General features: G+C 42.6%; 2 protein-coding genes across 3 annotated transcripts; both read left to right on the top strand.

The window, feature by feature from the left end:
- Nucleotides 1–330: 330 nt before the first annotated feature.
- On the top strand, nt 331–8,669 carry cops4 (COP9 constitutive photomorphogenic homolog subunit 4 (Arabidopsis)). 2 transcript variants are annotated; one of them, XM_030341551.1, is made up of 10 exons: nt 331–616; nt 1,827–1,906; nt 2,242–2,393; nt 2,536–2,639; nt 2,730–2,883; nt 3,230–3,380; nt 3,670–3,846; nt 7,386–7,501; nt 7,667–7,751; nt 8,150–8,669. In XM_030341551.1, exons 1-10 carry the CDS (start codon nt 543–545, stop codon nt 8,281–8,283), a joined length of 1,227 nt encoding a protein of 408 aa, XP_030197411.1. In that variant the 5' UTR covers nt 331–542; the 3' UTR covers nt 8,284–8,669. The 2 variants fall into 2 exon arrangements, with proteins under 2 accessions (XP_030197411.1, XP_030197412.1); XM_030341552.1 differs by having other exon boundaries at nt 3,670–3,840.
- Nucleotides 8,670–9,771: 1,102 nt separating this feature from the next.
- On the top strand, nt 9,772–19,861 carry lin54 (lin-54 DREAM MuvB core complex component). Its single transcript, XM_030341549.1, has 14 exons — nt 9,772–9,900; nt 12,048–12,797; nt 13,264–13,372; nt 13,924–14,036; nt 14,402–14,557; nt 14,982–15,177; nt 15,814–15,887; nt 16,055–16,252; nt 16,594–16,685; nt 16,794–16,868; nt 17,269–17,371; nt 17,519–17,656; nt 17,906–18,108; nt 18,381–19,861. Exons 2-14 carry the CDS (start codon nt 12,075–12,077, stop codon nt 18,574–18,576), a joined length of 2,376 nt encoding a protein of 791 aa, XP_030197409.1. The 5' UTR covers nt 9,772–9,900; nt 12,048–12,074; the 3' UTR covers nt 18,577–19,861.
- The last annotated feature ends 1,314 nt before the right edge of the window (nt 19,862–21,175 follow it).

Genomic DNA, 21,175 nt, shown 5'->3' on the forward strand with positions numbered 1-21,175 from the left:
AGCAGCTTGAACAAGACATAACAATAACAGAAAGAAGAAAAACCAACAAATTAAAAACTATTGCAAACTTTCTTATATTAAAAAATTAACCATACTCACACTAACCCCAAAAAAGGAAACTAACCCGATTCCTCACACTAATCCTCTATGATGAACACTAACCCCCCTACTAGTAATAACCCTCTAATAATAATAATAAAGAAGAGGCTTCAAGAAACCAAAGGTTTTCGCGGTGAGGGGACAGGGGACGGAGGGGTTTTTAGAGTTTATGGGTAAAGTCTATGTGTAAAGTATATGGGTTGAGGCTATGGGTAGAGTTTAAGGGTAGAATCTATGGGTCCAGACTATGGGAAGAGTCTAAGCGTAATGTCTATGTGTATAGTCTATGATGGGTAGAGTATATTATGGCTCGGGTTAATGTGTAGAGTCTATAGATAGAATCTATGATGGGTAGAGTCTATGGGTAGAGTCTATGTGTAGAGTCGCCCTCTTTGACAGCAGCGAGCACTGAGTGGTTGACGCTCACAGAGGAACCACCAACAATGGCGAGCGAAGTGAGGCAAGAGCTTGCCCAGCTCATGAATTCAACTGGATCGCACAAAGATCTTGCTGCAAAGTACGTACCAAACAAGGCAGTGTTAATTTATGTGTGTGTTTTTGTTTGGGATGTGCACGTTCCAGTTTCTATTGGTAGCCGTAGCATAGAGCTAGCTAGTTAGCAGACGTCAGCTAGTTAGCGCTAACGCTACATATACTATCCTGTTCATTTTAAGTTTCTCCATGGACTTTACAACTATCTATTCAAGGTTAAACTTGTTAAGAGGTCTCCTAGGGTGGTTAATATACTAATTACGTAACTGTAAGCGACAGAATGAATGTTCTAAGTTATTGATGGTGTCACTTCAGTTTCCCATTCAATTACACCAGCATGTAGCCTCGATAGCTTAGCATACCTGTAATAACAAGCTAGCACTTGCAACAACGCATCGTTTGAATCCGAATATTGGCAGGGAATGTTCGGAAAACGAATTGAACTATGAGTCTTAATGAATGCCCTTGTATTATATGACATGCGACGCGCAACCTTTTGCTGGCTGTATTGGCAGCCATATTTGAAGTGTATCGCTGATATATTTTGGGTGCTTGTTATGATGGCAATAGTTTACTTTGTCAGTAAACATTCATTTATCCTAAATTGGCCGGTTTAAATGTTTTTTGTTTAGTTGTCTCAAAGTAGCTAAAGTGGCTTTTTATACTAGTGGTTTCCAGGATCTAGCTGTTACCTCGAGGTCGAACTCAACTACCTTGTATTGGTATTGATAATGTCTGAGAGATATGCCCCCTACAACTTACACAGCAGTGCAAGATTTGTAGGTGCTTGATAAAGCTACACAACGATTCTATCCATAGTTACTACTACTAGCTCTAGTTATTATTATTGAATGAATTGTATAAAGGGATATGTTTTTTAATAATACCCCTGTGTAATACCGCTCTTATAGATATGTATGCATTGCATACAGTTAGTCAGATGAAACACTTGTGCATTGGACTGCATTTATCTATTAACATACCTTAATCATTTACATTTTTAAACATATATATTTTCTTTATCATTAGAAGAAGAAATTGTGATAATCGGAGGTAAAATACACCATGCATAAGATACCGTCGATCATTGTATGCAAGATGATTCAGTTAGAAATGAACCACATTTGAAACGACTTTTCAAATGTGTGCCAAAACAGGCCCTATAGTCACTTAAACATACTCAATAGTTTGATGTCCTTTTCTATCAGATTCAGTAATGTAACTTTATTTTTCAGGTATCGTCAAATTTTGGAGAAGGCCATTCAGTACACAGATGCAGATCAACTAGAGTTCTTAAAAGCTTTCGTAGAAGCAAGTAAGTGCTGCCTTTATTTCACTTCAACATTTTAACAGGAACTGATTTTCTATTTGTCTATTTTCTAACGCTTGTGGAATGTTGGATGTTCATGCTGTCCTATTGTTTTTATATTGTTAAATGGGTATTCTGTTCTGTGTTTGTGTTTGAATGGTTGGTCATCCTTTAACAGATATTTACCTTTACAATCGTTGAATAGTTTCAACACATTTGATGTATGACACGCATATAAAATAATGTCCTTCAATCGCCCATCTGCGCCTGACCCATACAGTTTATACGGTGTACGCCAGCATACATACTCATGCACTCTTTGTTTCCTTCCTCCATTGTAGTGGTCAATGAAAATGTTAGCCTTGTCATCTCGAGACAGCTTCTCACAGACTTCTGCACACACCTCCCTAACCTGCCCGACAGCACCGCCAAGGCGATATACCACTTCACCTTGGAGAAGATACAGCCTAGGGTCATCTCTTTCGAAGAGCAAGTGGGTGCTATGTTTGCTCTCATACTTTTCCTGTATCTTATGTACCCTTACCAACCCGTGACTTTATGAAATATCTCTATTCACTGCAAGTAGCATTGTAAACTTGGCAATTCTGAATGTTAAACAGACATTTTTTCCACAGGTAGCCTCTATTCGACAGCACCTGGCGACTATTTACGAAAAGGAGGGAGACTGGAGAAACGCGGCACAGGTTTTAGTTGGAATCCCACTGGAAACGGGACAGAAGTAAGCTAACTCTAGCTGCAAACATTTTTATGTCTCATACGATGCAACTTCTAATGCATTTAACCATCTCTCTTTTCGTTCACTCCATAGGCAATACAATGTAGATTATAAATTGGATACGTACCTGAAAATCGCTCGTCTATACTTGGAGGATGACGACCCGGTACAAGCTGAAGCCTACATAAACAGAGCGTCGTTGCTACAGAACGAGTCGTCCAATGAACAGCTACAGATACACTATAAGGTAACAACAACAACATGTTTTGTTTTTTTTAGCTATATGTATTATATCATTGTGATTTTGTTTTGAATTAAAAAGTCGCAGTGCTCAGCGAGGCAGAATGTGTGTAAGGCTATTTGAGTCCCAGCCAAAGGGTTCTGGGTTAACCCCAATGTCCCCATTCTAAATATAGGCATTCTGGAGTCGTTTGAATAAGAATAAATCTTAAAGTAAATGACTGCAAGATTATTTTGAACCTTAAAACATACTTGTTTTTACCTGCACTGTTGATGATGCTTGGAGTTATAGAATTGAATTGTCATGAAATCAAGTGTTCATAAATGGTCTATCACTCTGTGTCGTCTCTCAGGTGTGCTACGCTAGAGTGCTGGACTTCAGGAGGAAGTTCATCGAAGCGGCCCAGCGGTACAACGAGCTGTCGTACAAGTCCATCGTCCACGAAACAGAGCGCCTGGAAGCCCTGAAGCACGCGCTGAACTGCACTATACTGGCCTCCGCAGGTACATGCAGGCTACTGCAGGCTGGTCCTACCACCATTGTGGCAGGATAATCTATTGATTAGATGGATTATCTGACCATAAGGCTCCGGGTTTGGCCTCCATACGGTCGGCCGGTAGGCATCCCGGAGCAAGATGCCCAACCCCCCTCTACTTGCCCCTCAATAACCTTACAAAATGTATTCCAAGTCACTTTGGATAGAAGCGTCTGTTAAATGATGAAATTGCGGAATAGCAGTGCAAAAAATGTACTCCAATGAATCCACAACCTTCCCTCATTCTACCCACTCAGGTCAGCAGCGGTCAAGGATGCTGGCCACTTTGTTTAAGGACGAGCGCTGCCAGCAGCTGGCGGCCTACGGCATCCTGGAGAAGATGTACCTGGACCGCATCATCCGGGGCAACCAGCTGCAGGAGTTTGCTACCATGCTGATGCCCCACCAGAAGGCCACTACCACAGACGGTGACGGTGATTTTTGAATGGGCTTTTCACCTTGTTGTATTGTAACGCTGTACTGTACTGTAGCCCGTCGGGGTCGTTCTCAACCAAAGCTCAATTGTAGAGCGTCCACATTTTGAATATGCGGCGATGTTGATCAAGGAACTCTCGCACTGATGGCAGAGCTACAGATTATGGCGGAGCACAGCTCGTTCTTTAAGCGCCCGAGTCTAGCATTTTCAAGAGTAAAATTTTCTGACATTCATGATTTACATTACCTAGATGGCGAGTCGTATTAAATATGTCTCCGGTGAGAATACAAGGTAGGGCTGGGCGATATGGACAAAATCTTATATCACGATATGAGTAATTTTATATCACGATATGGTATTTTTGAAGTAAATTAAAATAATAAATGGCTTAAAATAACCATACTTCACATTTGATCAGTTTTTTCTTTTATTTTGAACTTGAATTTCCATGCTTACAAAGGAGTAAGTAGCGAACAATCTGTCATTAACTGCAGTGTCATATAGTGCAAACATCTTGTAAACATTGATGTTTACAAGATTGGCTGGTGAAGTTTCTTCTTCTGGGAATAGTTAAATGTCTTACAGCTAAGCACTCTGCTGCAGGGCCCCGTTGTGGCGCAACTGCAGTTAACTGCAGTTCCATCCACCGCCATTTCTTTCTTTTTTTTTTTTTCTCACGGTATAAACGATATGGCCAAATCTCTCCCGGTAGACACTTTCATATCGTCCACGGTATGATATCGTCATATCGCCCAGCCCTAACACAAGGTGCTCTACACTTGAGCTTTGGTGCACAACGACCTTCACATATACTCATTCTTCCTATGCCCTGCCTAGGGCCCTATGAAATCCGCGATAACGAAAACGCGGACGGAATCACGGAATTGGACAATAAAAACGGAATCAACTGATAATTGTTTTTTTTTTTATTTATTTTTTTTTATTATTTTATTAAGCAGGAAAGTATTAAAAGTAACAAAGTTACAATTTAAAACGGGCCTGTCTTAGTAAAATAACTTTTTTCCAGCAGGTTCCTGTTCTTCAGCACATATAACATGCAACAGGGACAAGGCACATCAGACGTCACATTTACAATATGCAGCGGAATTCGCCATTATTTTGGTGAAATTCAGTTTCGAGGGAAAAGGGAAACAACACAGGTGACATTAAAGGTTGGGTAGGTGATTTGCGAAACGCCAGCAGATTTTGAAAATACACAACTCAAATGGTCCTACCCCCTCTCCTTCAACGCTGACTCTGACTCCACCCATTCCAAGTACCTGGACGCGCAATCATGCACGAGCGCGAACAGAGATGCGCGAGAGCGAGCCAGGCTAGCGTAGGTTTTCGTTTAACAACATGGCACTACATTCAGCTGTAAGTTGCACCCAGTACCGCGGGAAGTAGGAGTGCTGGGGGTGCTGCAACACCCCTGTCCGAGGCCCTGTCTTATCACAGAAAACGATCATTTCTAAAAAACTCCGGCCAAAGTGGAGATTTCTGAAAACGCCGGTTATGTGTTGTCGTGTCAACGAGGAGAAACGGGATTTTAGGTTCTGAAGCGTCACATTATGCACCAGGAAATGCTTAACGTCATGTGAGCGCCCGCTGTACCGTATTGGTCCGAATATAAACACAAACCCCATTGTAAGACGACCTATATTTGGAAAAAAGATTTGAAGACCAGATCCGTTTTTTATGAATAAAAAAATTGTATTCATTGAAATAATATACGAAAATAAAAAGGCATCGAATAAAACACTGCATTGCCACTAAACAGTAGTGCAAATAGGCCGTAGCCTACTGATGTGTACACCAAAGACTATTCCTGACACTCCTCTGCCCCGCTGTGTTCGCTCTGGCTGTGGTCGCTCCGAACTGTTTCGGCCCGTGGCAAAGCGAGTCATCCTCGCTGCTGTCCAAGGCATTTTGAGACGCAGCATTTATTTAATGCTCATATGACCTAGTGCTGAAAAAAGGTTTATATAAAAAAGTGTGAGGGTAGCGGTGGTGCGCTAAACTTGTTCTGTGAGCAGCTGGATGTGAACGATCGATTTTCAACTGTGCGCGCATGCATGCACTGGTGTAATTGAGCTGCGCTGCTATACATCTTTTTTTATCAATGTAACGAGTTGCGAGTCTAGTGCAGGCTAAGTTTTTTTTTTCCCAGCACCCCCTGCTGAGAATACGTTCTCGCTGCTATGGTTGGACCAGATGTTATAAACATTAAACGGTCACATAAATCATTACTATTTTTAGAAAATGTATGTTTGTTTCATATAATTGTATTGGAAGTCCTGGTTTTCACTAGGGTTGCCGCGGTGTGGACATTTTCACACCGAGTAATACACTCGTCTCCACACCGGTATTACCGAGTATAAACGGTATAAACTTTGAAACTAGGTCAACCGCCACACAAGCATCGGTTTTTTAGGATTATTCTTGATTTCAGTTTTTCTCTTTCAGCGTTTTTATTATCAATTACTCTCTGAAAAAGAGTTTTCCTTCTCTTTGCTGGTGGTGGTGGTGGTGGTGGTGGGGATGGTGGCGTCTTGTCTGCCATGGAAATTGTCTTCTACTGCTAGGTCCAAATGTGGATTAACTAGTTCCAGTAGCTACCGCAGGATAACAACAAACAGGAGCTTGCTCTGGGTCACGAGCTCTGGGTCACGAGTACTGCACGAAGGGGTCGCGCGCGGGGCGCGGGGGAGGGGTAGTGCAGTACGACCGTTTGATTGACGTACTTACTGTCCAATGCAACTCGGTGGCAATGGAAATGATTGGCTGGAGTTTTTCGAGCCCTGCCCGTTCCACAGATGATTGACTTGTTTAATTTTCATGTCAGTACTTCTAACTCAGTGGCTGTAAGCGGGTTATGATAAGGATTTCAAGTAATTTTGCAAAAATGGCCAAAAAAGCAAATCACCTATCCAACCTTTAACGTCACTGAATGTTTAGCAGTCACTCGCACAACAATGTTAAAAAAAAATCCCCGGTCCACCACGCAAAAAATAGGTCCCGCTCCTAACAAGAAGCCGAAGAAGAAGTTGAAGCGCCCGTAATTCGGTTCTAACCCCAAATTCAGAGCCGAACAATATCCAAAACACTTCTATCACTCAGGTGTTTTGTAGAATATGTCAACATACTATCGATTGGAAACGCAAAGATCCTGCCTCTTCCATTCCTCTGTTATTAATGCCACTCCTATCTCATCTCCTCACCTTTTTTCTCCACTTCTCTCCCTCCTTTCATCCCTGCGCTATTCTTGTTTCTCTTTCTGTGGTCTTCTCTCCTCTCATCTCTTCTCCTTTTCTCCCTCAACTCCTATATCCCCTCATCCCCTTTTCTCTCCTCTACTCGCTGTCCTCACTCCTCTCCTATCTTAATTTCCCTCCTCTCCTCACTTCAACTCTACTTCTCTCCTCACCTTTTCTCTCCTCTGTCCTCTCCTCTCAACTAAATCTGTGTGCTTGGTGAATTATTATGGGAGGTCTCCCATACATTACGTGACATGATATCTGTGATATATCCCTACAGGGTCCAGCATTCTTGACCGAGCGGTGATCGAGCACAACCTTTTGTCTGCCAGTAAACTGTACAACAACATCACATTTGAAGAACTTGGGGCATTGTTGGAAATCCCCCCGGCAAAGGTGAGAATTAATTCATAAGCAAACTGCTTTCACTCATGCCAGCGTATGAGTTTTTTTGCAAACCAAAACATTCCTACGTCTTACTTCCTCACCCCAAAGTTTTTGAGTTTACAACTGTACGTTTTCTGATGGCCAGATCTAACTCGGTCGAATCTTTCTTCTCAGGCTGAGAAGATAGCCTCCCAGATGATCACTGAAGGACGTATGAATGGCTTCATTGACCAGATCGATGGGATCGTCCACTTTGAGAGTAAGTCAATCAAAACAGCCTCTATTTGATTTGACCTGTCGGTGACCGTCATGATCAATTCTATCTACAACTCTGATCACAGCAAGACTAAACAAATATCTGTTTGAAAATGAAAAGCATGTTATTGCCAGCAGGAATATTATATGTTCATGTTGACCATCTGACTAGTGGGACCATGGACAGCCTAGACAATTAAAAATTGTAATTGCTGTGGGAACAATTTGACCAATTTTATTTCTCGTGATTGGTATAAAATCATGGCAATAACAGCTGCACTGCAACTATAAACTAGTGACAGAGGACACTAAAAATCGGGCTGTAAAGTGTGCAATGCGCAAACATCGATTTCGTCAATTACATTGCACTCGAAGCCATCCACTTCCTTGTGTCTTCTCCAGCCCGCGAGCCACTGCCCACCTGGGACAAGCAGATCCAGTCTCTATGTTTCCAGGTCAACAACCTCCTAGAGAAGATCCGCACGGCTGCTCCGGAGTGGGCCGCACAGGCTTTGGAAGCCCAGATGACCCAGTAAAGCCCTCCTTTACTGGGTCCCCCTGTTATTTAAATTGGCTTTCTTATCGTTACCATTCTTCCTTTGGTCGGAATGATAATGCATTTTCATCACTCTATTACATCCCCCCCCCCCCCCATAATTCTTCAGATCTTTGTTATTTTTGGGAGGAAGTCAGGGCTTTTATTTTCTTGGCCGTCAGGAAGTCAGGACCTGTGTTTCTTTTCCCAGAGCTATGTGTAATGTGTCCTTGTACAATTTTTTTTTTGTTTTAACTCGACACAAAGTACAGGACGTACAATACCTGGATGAAGACAGGATTTTTAGGACATTCAGCCTAACGATGACCAGACCTAAATAATAAATCCCGCCAAAGACATGAATAAAGTCTGGAAATGAGAAACAAACATGGCATCCCGTGTCTTTGATTTTGATTGAATTAACTGAAATGACGAACTGCAATCCCATGTTTATTTCAGTATTCATGAAATGGATTGTTAATTTCTTTATATTTTCAACCCTTTGTCCAAGATTCAAAAATCGTGTTGTATAAACAAATAATTGATGCGGTCATTCTCATTCCAATCTTTCCTACCTTGCAACGAAAATAGACATTAGGTGTACTAAATAAACCTACCGGCACAAGTTTTAGAATTGTAAAAGGAAAATGTAATCAAAATTAGCAAACATTTGAAAGTAATTCGCAAACATAAAAAGGCCATGCATAGATATCATCTGCAAAAATGGGCCCCGAGGGTATTAGTCTGTCAGTGTCCCTGCGCGTACTATGGGAGTTCAATAATGTTATATGGTTTACTTACAGCGTGGTATACTCACTGGCCTTATTAGAAGATTGCTCCCATAGAATTCCAATAGTGTCTGTAAAGTCTGAACCCGATCTTTTTTAAAAGCCTCACAAAGCTATTTATATGCTATTATTACTAGGGTTTTCATGCTTTTTATATGTATGTATGTATGTTTGTATGTGTATGTGTATATATATATATATATATATGTATATATATATATATATGTATATATATATATATATATGTATATATATATATATATATATATGTATATATATATATATATATATATATGTATATATATATATATATATGTATATATATATATATATATGTATGTATATATATATATATATGCATGTATGTATATGTATATATATGTATATATATATATATATATATATGTATATGTATATATATATATATGTATATATATCGAGACTATTTTATAATTTTTTGTAAAGTCTTATTATTTCAGTTTTATCATTCACATATGAACGTATGGACCAGTAGACGTCCTCCCCACACATTTAAATGTTCTATCAAGGTATAAGAATTCTTCACTGCACGGTGCTCTTCGGTTTTGCTTTACGTGATGGATAGGGACTTAGTTTAATTGCAAGAAAACACATTTTAATATATATTTTGTTATTGGACTGACACTGAACCTCCCACCTCTTTGAGTGACGAGGGAGTGACGTAGGGCTCGGAGGGCGTGGCCTCAATAGAAGTTGTCAGGGTGGAATGGCGCTCGGCGCGGTATTTTGAACAATCGTGTGTCCCTTTCGCTGTTCTTGATCTGAATACGTACCCAGTTACAACAAGTCGGGTAAGCCACTATAATAACGTGACATTGTACACTAGCGCTGACACAAAATCCACGTTGAGACCCGCCAATGCAATACGTGATGTTTGCAAACTGACGGCTAGCAAGCTAATGTTAGCAGGCTCAGCAAGTTTGCTATTCCAATAGGTGTGTGTTGGAGGAGATATGAGTCCGTAGCCTTTAGTTTAAGATGAAAAAATACACACACAGAGCTTCGGGTAATGGACCTTAACAGATCTAAAGCAGCGGGGTTTGTTTATTGTGTAAGGAGTAGGAGTGAGTAGCCTGGTAGTCATTTGTTTTTCGGTCTATTGTTTCAACTACGAAGAAGAGAAAGGCCAATCACTTCCATAACCCAAGTAGTGTTGTACAGTTCATCACTCTTAACACACATAACACTCAACATTTAACACTTTTTAGGGTTGTTTGTATGCGTCGGGTCGTTTTTGCTCTGTTAACATTGCAAGGTATATTCAAGTGTGGGTATTGCACCAGAAAATACGCAGAATTGTTCCCCTAATCGACGAACCTTTCTTCCCCCATTCCTTTTATAATTGATATAAGTCATGCAAAACGAGACATTTAATGACATTATTTCCGCATCGGTCCACTTTGTTTATTGTTAAGGCTATGACAAAACACGCCCGGTGTGTGCATGTCTCCTTGTCACATCCCCACCACACTGACAGCACCAACATTAATTAAGAGAGCAATGTCGGTCGTCAAATGATTTAAGTTAAATACACCGGTCTAACCGTGTCAACTCTTTTCAAAAAGTATTTCCGTGTGTACTGAAATAATGTGACATTTGTGCGCGGTTTGACTCCATCCTCCCATCCTGGTAAAATCCTTAGTGAGCTCGTAGTGAGCTAGTGGAGTTGATGACGAGGGAAAAATGGCGGATCTTTCGAAATCCAACTCCGGTGTGAAATAGTAGCGCAGCCCCACAAGCAGCCGGTCGCACCGTCTCACCCTGCTGCCTCTGACCGCGATCAATGGCCCACTGACGGCCTCTGTGCGGACGGTTCAGCGTCCCTTGTTTACAGTCGCATGAACAAAATTCCGTGCGGTTCAGTGATATGCGGTGCGGTGGTTTGCCTTAGGCCATATGTGTGTTTACAGAAGTGTCTTGCTATGAGGGCAGTAATGCCCAGATCCATACGACCACCAGGACACTGCGGCCTAGCGCCAACTGATGCAAAATTACAAACAACCCAGGGATCTACAAGGCAGACTGCGAGTTATTGCATTTTGAAAGGTCACAGCATGTAGTTGTGTTACGCTCGAACCCCCAGCAGCAGCTGTACAGTGGGTGAGTGGTGGTGTTTGTAAGGCTAAAGGAGCTAGCCCCGGTTGTTGCGTTCTAGTCCTTTATGGTGTTATTCGATCAGCTGTGCCATCCTGCGTATGCGTAATGCTACTTTGTCAAGTTAGAGTGGACACCAATGTCACTACATTTAGACATTAAGCCATGCATTAATTATTCTTAACTCTTTGTTCAACAAAACATTGTCCTTTGATCGAAAATTCGACTCCTTAACAAACTGTACCGTAGAGACACACTTAAGACTTTCCGTCATTGCCTTCAACTAATGAAGCGTTATAAATGTATAACTAGGTTAACAACAACACCAACTGAAAAACATGTTTCCCTTGTTATACATTTATAATACAATTGGTTGAATATTAAGTATAATGTTCTACGGGATCAATTACAAGTAGAACATGCAGGCAAAACAAATATCCTCTATATTGATAAGTAATACTCAATAAGTGATCAGGATTTCATTTGCAAACAAAAGTATACAAAAAAGGTAACATTTCTTTCCATTAGTTAATCAGTTGGTTTGTATTCAATACTCATTCTTTGAGGGTGAGCACTAAAGGTTATTCATTGTCCATGAGCAACCAAGCAATGTTGATGATGTGGATGAATTTGTCTTTGTAGGATGTGTGTGAAATGCGTACGGTAGTGGTGGTCCATCTTCATGCTCTCGCAAACATCGAGACTATCATTGTAGCACTTGTTTCATGTCTGAAAGTAGCTGTGCTAAAAAAAGACAGCCAGGCCAGATATGAGGTATGAACTAATTCCTCTTTGTTCCTAAATGTTATTAACCACCAATAACTAATGTGTGATTGTTCAACAGCATTTCAACCCAGATAATCTCCCAAGCATGGACGTGGTGTCCCCAGAGCTCATCAACCTCCTCCCGGACGAGATCATGGATACCGAGGCCATCATCGCGGAGGAGGTCCCCGTCTCCGCGGCCCAGCCGTGCGACGTGGCGCCGGTTCCCATGGAAACGGACGCGCCCGTCACCACGGTCACGGCACAAAACCCGCAGCTCTGTGCGACCCTGACGCCGGCGCCCCTCCGGAGCGGCCTGCCGAGCCAGCTGACCCTCGTCGTCTCCAGCGCCTCTTCGTCGCCGTCGTCGACGTTGGCCTTCAAGCCCATGTTCGCCACGTCGACGGTCACCTCCACCCGGACCACGGCCAGCCTCGCGGGCGCCAGCGTCCCCGCCGGTAGCGGCCTGCAGAAGCTCTCGCCGGGCTCCTTCGCCATATCCGCCGCCAACCACCAGATCATCCTCAACAAGGTGGCGGAGGCCACCAAGACCTCGGGCATGGGGGTGAGCGCCAGCACGGCGCAGGTCATCAAGCAGGACGGACAGAAGCTGCTGGTCACGACCATCGGGAAGTCGGGGCAGCCCATAATGCTTCAGCTGCCCCAGAAGAGCGTCCTGGGCCAGGCCTCGGGGGACGGCAAGTCCCCCGCACCCCAGTACAAGGTGGTGACGATCGGGGGCAGGACGGAGCTGAAGCCGGTGATGGGGAGCCCAGGCAGTCCACTGCCCGTGTCGGCGCTGCAAGCCCAGCAGCTGAAGACGTTGCAGGTAGGGGGGGGGGGGGGTCTGCCGTTCAGCCCTGCCAGGGATGTCTAGTTATTGCTATATTATCGCTGGGTCATTCTGGCACCGATGTTTGCTTTGACCAAACAGAACCCCACACTGCCGATCCTACACAGGGGTTAAGACTAAGACCCAATCCCATTTCTACCCCTTACCCCTTCCCCTTACCCCTCCCCCTTGTTTTGAAGGGGTAAGGCCCAATCCCATTTCTACCCCTTACCCCTTCCCCTTAGCCCTTCAAAACAAGGGGCAGGGGGAAGGGGTAAGGGGTAGAAATGGGATTGAAGACTTAGACAAAGACTTAACACTGGCAACATGTTTGTTGCAATCAGAAACCACTCCCGCCGTAGATCATAGTCCATTCTAATATCTAAATTCAACACTTTCTCGATTCTGGAATTCAGACATGTTTAAACTATTTTCTTTAACATATACCCTGCCTCTTCCACAGATTGCTAAGAAAGCACAGGTTTCCTCGGCGGCTCCTATCAAGTACATAATCACCAAAACCGTCAGCAAAGGATTGACGTCTCAAACAACCGTTTCTCCCGTTATTGCCGGTAAGTGGATTTCCTCGTAAAAATGGGTGGTGTTAGGGAGTGATTAAGCTTGTTTTAAATGTACATTGATCCTACACCGTTTGATTTGGTGGAAGTACTTATCAGACTATCCAACGGTTCAATCACTGAGGCATTCGTGCTAAAAAGAGGAAAAATCCATTTCCAGTTTCTTTTGAAAAGATTTAAGGCAGTTTCCGTCCATTTACTTCAAACTTATTTTACATTATGATGATGTAATGACGTCTTTTTGATGTATCTATTATGTGAAAAATCTGGACCTGCAATCCGTCAAGTGTATTTATTTTGTTTTGTTTAGTTAGAAACTTGGTCATGTAGAACATTTGACCCTAGTTGCACCAATATCGATCCGTATGCTTCTGTGATTGTACCTGCGTAGAAAGTCACGTCATAAAAACATCCGCTCAATGACTGAAGTAAATATTTTATAACTATGTGTGAAAAAAAGGGGTTCAACTGAACATATTGTGGTAGTATAGTTACAAAATAGAATATATTTAATCATTGTGTTCCTGTGTGACGTAACCCCTTAGGACGAGTACTGAATTCACCAGTGATGTCCACGAAGACCATCAGTATCTCAGAGTCTCTCAACACCAGCCTGCATAAAAAGATTGCCATTTCGCCTCTAAAGTCACCCAGCAAGGTATGGTTTCTGAGCTTTTTAAGTCACGTAAAATTGCTTATGTTAGCATCTATTTCCACGGCGTCATAGTGACAGTGTCATCTCTAAACGCTGACTGCCAACCCAGCTATTGTTCAGAACCAAGATGGCCGCTTGAATAAGGCCCATTATTGATGTGCTGTGACGTGCTGTCAATGTCGAGCTAGGGCCGTGAAGATGTATGTTTGCTTTTATTAAAGCTTCCCGGTTTAGATTAAATACGAAACATGCTTGAAGCAAGCCTAGAGGTGTCTGTTCATGTAAAATTAATGCACACACTTGGAACGTTATTGATCATTCAGGATCAAGTAATTATCAACATCTTGGTTTGATTGGTTCCCCGTCAGCTGACCGTGGTGTCGGTCGCCTCCCAGACCCCCAACGCCACGCAGAAGTCGATGGGGGTCCCGGTCAACATGGCCCTGGGCCAGCAGATCCTAACCGTGCATCAGCCCGCTGCCGTATCCCCCTCTAAGGGGGTATCAAACCAGTCCGCCGCCCAGGTGAGCATTCTCTAGAGTCATTACTGTGTGTGTGTGTGTGTGTGTGTGTGTGTGTGTGTGTGTGTGTGTGTGTGTGTGCACTTAGAGGATCGACGTGGAGAGGTTCTTTTTTACCGTTGACTTAACACTCTGGAACGGCTGCAGCGGTGTTCGAATTTGCGATAAGACCTTATCTTTTATTCATTTCACACTGTTTATAATGGCCTACTGGTAAACATCCTAAATGTCATAAAGATACTGGTAAACATCCAATAACAACAAAAAAGGTCCCTTTTATGTTATTAAAGAGCCGAAGACTGAAGACGGTGGAGGCAGAGATCTCCTATAAATAACCCATTTACGCTAGTTTCTATGAAGAACAACAAAACTCCCCATAACGACAACCACAACATCCTCAAGCACATGATCTTCCGCCCCCGCTCAGAGCCTGAAGCCGGTGCAGACGGTGACCATGGGCGGCTCCCACTTCAAGACCATCATCCCCCTGGCCACGCAGCCCAACGTGCAGCAGATCCAGGTCCCCGGCAGCCGCTTCACCTACGTCCGGCTGGTCACCTCCACCACCGCCAACCCCACCACCCTGCAGGCGGGGGGCCCCACCACCAGCACCATGCAGACAGGTGGGGCCGGGGGGCTGGGGCTCTGTGTATGGAAAGGGGCCGGGGTCTGGGGTCCAAAACGACTTTGGATGGAGGATGGGTTATATGAAGTGGTTGAAATCGCTATGGTCAAAGATTATGGATCTCTCTCTATTTTTATGTCTAGCTACATGTTTCTATCTACTGTAGCTCTCCATTGATCTCTAGATGTCATCTAGAGATCTCCATCTACTAGCTGTCCATCTATTGCAATTTATGCAGCAAACGCTGGTTCGGAAGCTAATTAATGATTATTTATGGATGGAAAGTGATTCTCTATCCATGGTCATATATCTGTCCTTATCTGTGTGTATTGAGCCGTCATTCTATCGACAGAGAAATCAACATTGAAAAGATTATTAATGGTCTTGTTTATCAATCCATCTTCATCTGTCGGTCTTTATCTATGTATATTATTCATCCATTGCTATCTCACCACCATCACAAATTAGGCGATTGACAAACAAAGCTAATGACAAACTAAAATCGACTACTCTAGAAACTAGCAGCACTTATTGCATCGATGTTGATCATATGCTTGGGTTGTTCTCAGCCTGGCTTGTAAGTCTCTTTGGTCTGTCAAATGACCTAATTGTAACTGTGAATAATATCCCACAGCCAAACCCATGGTGGTCAACACAGGAACGGTACGGATGTCTGTGCCCATCGCCCCGGCCCAGACCATGAAACAGGTGCCCTGTTAGGTTATATCATTATTTTATAGTCGATTGTCTTTCCTAATTTTAATCACGAAAATGTCACACAGTTCAATTTATAAAATAAAATACAATTATTAATATATATATATAAAAAGAAATCATCCACAGAGAAAATGTATTCAAATATTTCCCGCCACTAGATGGTGCCAAAGTCGATTACGACGACGACCCAGGTGATGACCAACGCCCAGACCCAGCAGCGGCTGATCATGCCCGCCACTTCCCTGCCCCAGATCCAGCCCAACTTCACCAACCTGCCCCCAGGGACTGTGCTGGCACCAGCCCCCGGGACGGGGAACGTAGGCTACGCTGTGGTGCCCGCGCAATACGTCGCGCAGGTCAGTTGTGAGGGGAAATTATAGATGAATATAATTAAGTTTATTTAAACAATATTTATTTTGCATTTTTAAGAGATGAACGCTAGCTGTGAGAATGAGGAAGATGAGACTGTATTATAATAATGATAATATCCCTATTTAAAATATTATATGAAAATAACTATGTTGATAAGTTCGATGTTGAGAGAAAAAAGGCCATTAAAACTGAAAATGCCTCCAGAGGGTTTGTTTATGCTAGATTTTCTCTCCGGTTATACATGCCTTTTGACCACCATGTGTGGAAATAAAAAGATCAAAACCAACTGAATTCTAAATAGCTATGTGTTGGGTGATCTCCCCAGCTCCAGCAGTCCTCCCTGGTGACCATGGCTAGCAGCTCTGGGTTCCACACCCCCACCGGGGTCCAGACCCAGGCCCGGCTGCCTGTCAACGGGTGAGGAACAGCCCAAGAAAACCCCTGAAGCCACTATTAATGTTAATTAAGGTTTGGTCCGTGTGTATGTGCGTGTGATGTTGGTCTAAACCAACTTTGTCTTCTCAGCTTGTCCACGGCACCGGACTCCTCCACGAGGCCTAGGAAACCGTGCAACTGCACCAAGTCACAATGTCTCAAACTGTGAGTCTGATATCTTTTGAGGGCAAGGATTTGGGTCTTTCTTTTATTTTATTTTTCTGTGGTTCTTATATTAGGACATACAAACCCTAAAATCAGATGTAAATCGACTAACCATTAGATAGTTCACCATTCATTCATTCAAGATAATCGATCAGGTAGAAGCAACCTGTACATGTAACCCCTCATACGAATGAAGAATGCTGAAAGAAAATAGGATGGATAAAATATCAAGTAGGAGGTTGATAAACTTGCATCCCTCTCAAGGTAGTCTGACAATGTGTTTTCTAGGTGTACCTCAAGCTTCATATGCAGAGCAATGTGTGTTCTGTTGTTCATGATTTAGATTGACCTCTATCCGTAAACACGGAGAACTAATAGTCCGAATGGTCTCATTCCTCAGATATTGCGACTGCTTTGCAAACGGGGAGTTCTGCAATAACTGCAACTGCAATAACTGCTTCAATAACCTGGAGCATGAAACGGAACGACTCAAAGCCATAAAGGTTAGGAGCCATTCAGCTCTTTGTGTCCTGAACGTATATCACTAATTACAAAGCTCTAATCCTTTATTCTAACCCAAAGTTACCCTCTATCTCGTTATGTGTCTCCATGTCTATTTTTAATCCCTTCTACTTTTTTATCCTCCCAAGACGTGTCTGGACCGCAATCCCGGCGCTTTCAAGCCCAAGATCGGCAAGGGGAAGCAGGGGGAATCGGACCGCAGGCACAGCAAGGGCTGCAACTGCAAGCGCTCGGGCTGTCTGAAGAACTACTGTGAATGCTACGAGGTGCCGGCCCCCTTCTTGTCCCCCCTGCCCCCCAAGAGGAAAACCTCGACCAATCAGAGATGTTTTGGAAGCAATCTCATGGATGGAGTTCAATTAGCAATTAGCAACTGATGAACTGTTGGCTCTCGTTTTCTTTACCAAGCGTTGAAATGACATGGATTTTCTACCCCGTTCAAATCCTGTTTCAAGTCATTTGTGTTATCCTCACCACATTAAACCATTAAGATGTACCTGTTTTTTGCTCTACAGGCGAAGATCATGTGCTCGTCAATATGCAAGTGTGTCGGCTGCAAGAACTTTGAGGAGAGCCCAGAGAGGAAGACTCTGATGCACCTGGCCGACGCGGCAGAGGTGCGGGTGCAGCAACAGACGGCTGCCAAGACCAAGCTGTCCTCGCAGATCTCCGACCTGCTCACGAGAACCACGCCAATCAGCACGAGTGGAGGCGGCCGGTAACCAGGATTTATTAAGCCTACACGTGTTAAAGAATGGATTCCTCTTAAAAGTGCAGTAGGGGAGATCGGGAGTTGTAAAGAGAGAGAGAGCAAGCAGGATTCTGAATCGAAACGGCCGAAAAGAAAGCCTGTGTGATTGACAGACAAGATGAATTCCCTCAACCAGTCACAGAAGGGAGGCCCTGATTGGTTAAAAAAACAGGCCAGACAGTTCTTTGTCTCTATCAAAATACATAATGATTTATTTGACTTTTTTTTGTCCCTCTTAGGCTGCCTTACACGTTTGTCACAAAGGAGGTGGTGGAGGCGACGTGCGAATGTCTCCTGGACCAGGCCCGGCAGACTGAGCTGAGCGGGCAGCCGCAGGCCCTGGCTGAGCGGCTGATCCTGGAGGAGTTCGGACACTGTCTCATGAGGATCATCAGCTCGGCGGGGAAGGCCAAGTCGGACTGCATCAACTGCTAGACCTGGACTCCCCTCGACCCTGTTCCCTGGGTCTGGCTCATTCGGACCCCTGTTCCTTAAAGGAGCCGCTTGGGAGTGCGTTGGCAGAGAATGAAACCAGTCCCGTTTTCCCCTCTCATGTACCTCCAATCTACCCCCCCTGGGCTTTTAATTTGAAGGACAAAATAATGACTTGACATCAATGGACATTGGACAGTAGAGTGAGCTACTGCCTTGCTAAGGATCGCAGCCGGATGAAACCGGACTGATAACGCTAACTCGGACACGCATTATGCACAATGTTGGCAGAGCTGCACATATTTTGGATTAAAAAAATAATCTACAAATTCTTGTAGTTTAGTGCTAATATGTTTCCGTAGTCATGTGCCTACCTGGAAGCTCAGTTGAAATAATGAGTTTTGTTTTTTCTCTCATCATTAGCAATGACAAAAAAATTGCTAGATATATGTAAAGAGAAAAAAGAACACATTAGGATTTTTTGCGTCCTAAATGCGCGGAGGGTAGCTCATTCAACCTGCACACAGATTGTATATTTGACTGATAACAATTTGCTATTTAATTTACTAATATTCTCTTTGCCAGGTATATCCATGACTCCATTAATGACATCCTTTTTACACCTGGCTTTACAACCATGTCCGATAATCTTGTGTGAGTGCGTCCTCAGAAAATTCTGGAGAAAATCCCTACAAATTCAGTGTTCATGGTAGTTTTTATGATAGCTTAGCATTTGGCCTGATTATAAAATTGTGGTGAGTTATTTAAATATCAGGAGAAAATCTCTTGCCACAATCAATTTATAACTGCTTGTTTTGTATGTTTTTATTTAATATTTTCCTTAAATGCCATCCCTCCCTAATATATTTAAGAATTAAACTAGGCGCCAACCTTATGGCTAATTTATACTGATTCTTTAACCAACAGACTTCTCAAATTGTGAGTTTTCTCTGGCTGCAGGAAATATGTATGGTTTAGATTCGCAACTTGTACTTCATCTTCATAATTTTTTTTTACTTGAATTTAGTACCCAAAATGACCCTTCTAATACAAACATTGGTTCCCTCAGGAATAACCCGTAAAGCATTTTCGGATTATTCCAAGATGGATGAAAACATGAGGATCTGCAATAGGAAGATTCTGTCACCTTAGCGACATGGAGCTGTACTGTATCGTGTTTGCTTTTAATTCAGATTCAGAAGTATTGCTGCTTTTGACTGTTTGTCTTCCATTCTTCACAATATTTTGTCAATGCAAAGTTGCCTTAAAATAATTTTGAAAAGCAAAAGCTTTAGTTAATGTGTTTGGACACCAACAAATATTTTTGGTAAGTTGTGTATATGAGAGGTGTACATTGTGCTATTATTTTTAAACCTTTTTAAAAATAATAGCACAATGTCTAGTTAATATAAGTAACTATTTTAACTGGGCATTTATATAAATAATATTTAAGATTGAAGTCAAAAGTGTTAGTTAAGATTTCTGATGATAATTAATATCATCAGAAATCAGAAGGTATGTTTCTCTTTAGAAGCGGTTCTGTAGCATTCAATACGGAACTGTAGGTAAGATGGCTATTTGGGAACGGGCTTGACAAAGGCTGATTTTAGTAGTTTCTAATAGTAAAACCTATTTCAAGAACTTTGAATTGGCATCATTGTCGATATGAGGTCATCAAATTAAGAGTAATCTTCTTGGAATTATAACGCATTTCACAATTGCGTTCAAATGCAGTTTGAATTGTCGTTTTGTACAGTTTCATTCTTCAATCTCTTTGTTTTCGTGAATACTGTCAACATGCAAGTAAAGACAATTTAGCTCAACCCCAAAAAGAAAGTGCATGGTAAAAGTCACAGACGTTAAAAATAAAAGCGAGGCCACGCTTTACGTATCCTATGACGACTTCCGCTTAGGCGAAGTACATATTCAAGTGCGTAGAAGAAGTCTTCTTACATGAGGCTTGACTTTGCAGGGTATGTGTTTCTCCGTTTGTAGCCAAATATTAACAAATCTTTGTTAAAACCGGAAAAGCCAATGTGAGACGACTATTAATTAATAGCGAAATGCACACCGGACAACCAAAGATGAGCCCACATGATAGTATTTTGATTTTTGGAAATGGAAATGAGCACGAGGTAGGCAGATGTTTCTGCGAAAATATGGTGATACGTTGATCTTCTTCGCGTTTTGGAGTTTTTCCAAACTACATCGACTACTTCAAGGTGGGGGTGCATGCATCCTCTAGTGCACTGATGCCTGTAAGTATGCACTTTATTCATCAATCGAATTACTATCCCAAATTCCCAATGATTAAATCTATCACTACCCATTTGACCCCATGCGGGAAAGAAATCGTCCTGAAATTCTGAGGGTGTTGTAATACGTTGTGACCTAAAACCTGCTATGGAAATGTTCTTATACATTTGTTTTTCCTTCTCATAGGACTCAACGAGGAAGGCGGAGTCGTTTATGCCGCTGCAGCTATGACCCGTAGGTAGCAGGTATGTAATTCTTATATCGTTAACAGAGATTGATTTTACCAATGACTAAAATAATCACTACCCATTTGACCCATAAGTGGGAAAGATTGTTCCTTTCAGTT

This window comes from Gadus morhua, chromosome 19, assembly GCF_902167405.1.
Source record: "Gadus morhua chromosome 19, gadMor3.0, whole genome shotgun sequence".
In the NCBI taxonomy this organism is placed as follows: Eukaryota; Metazoa; Chordata; class Actinopteri; order Gadiformes; family Gadidae; genus Gadus; species Gadus morhua.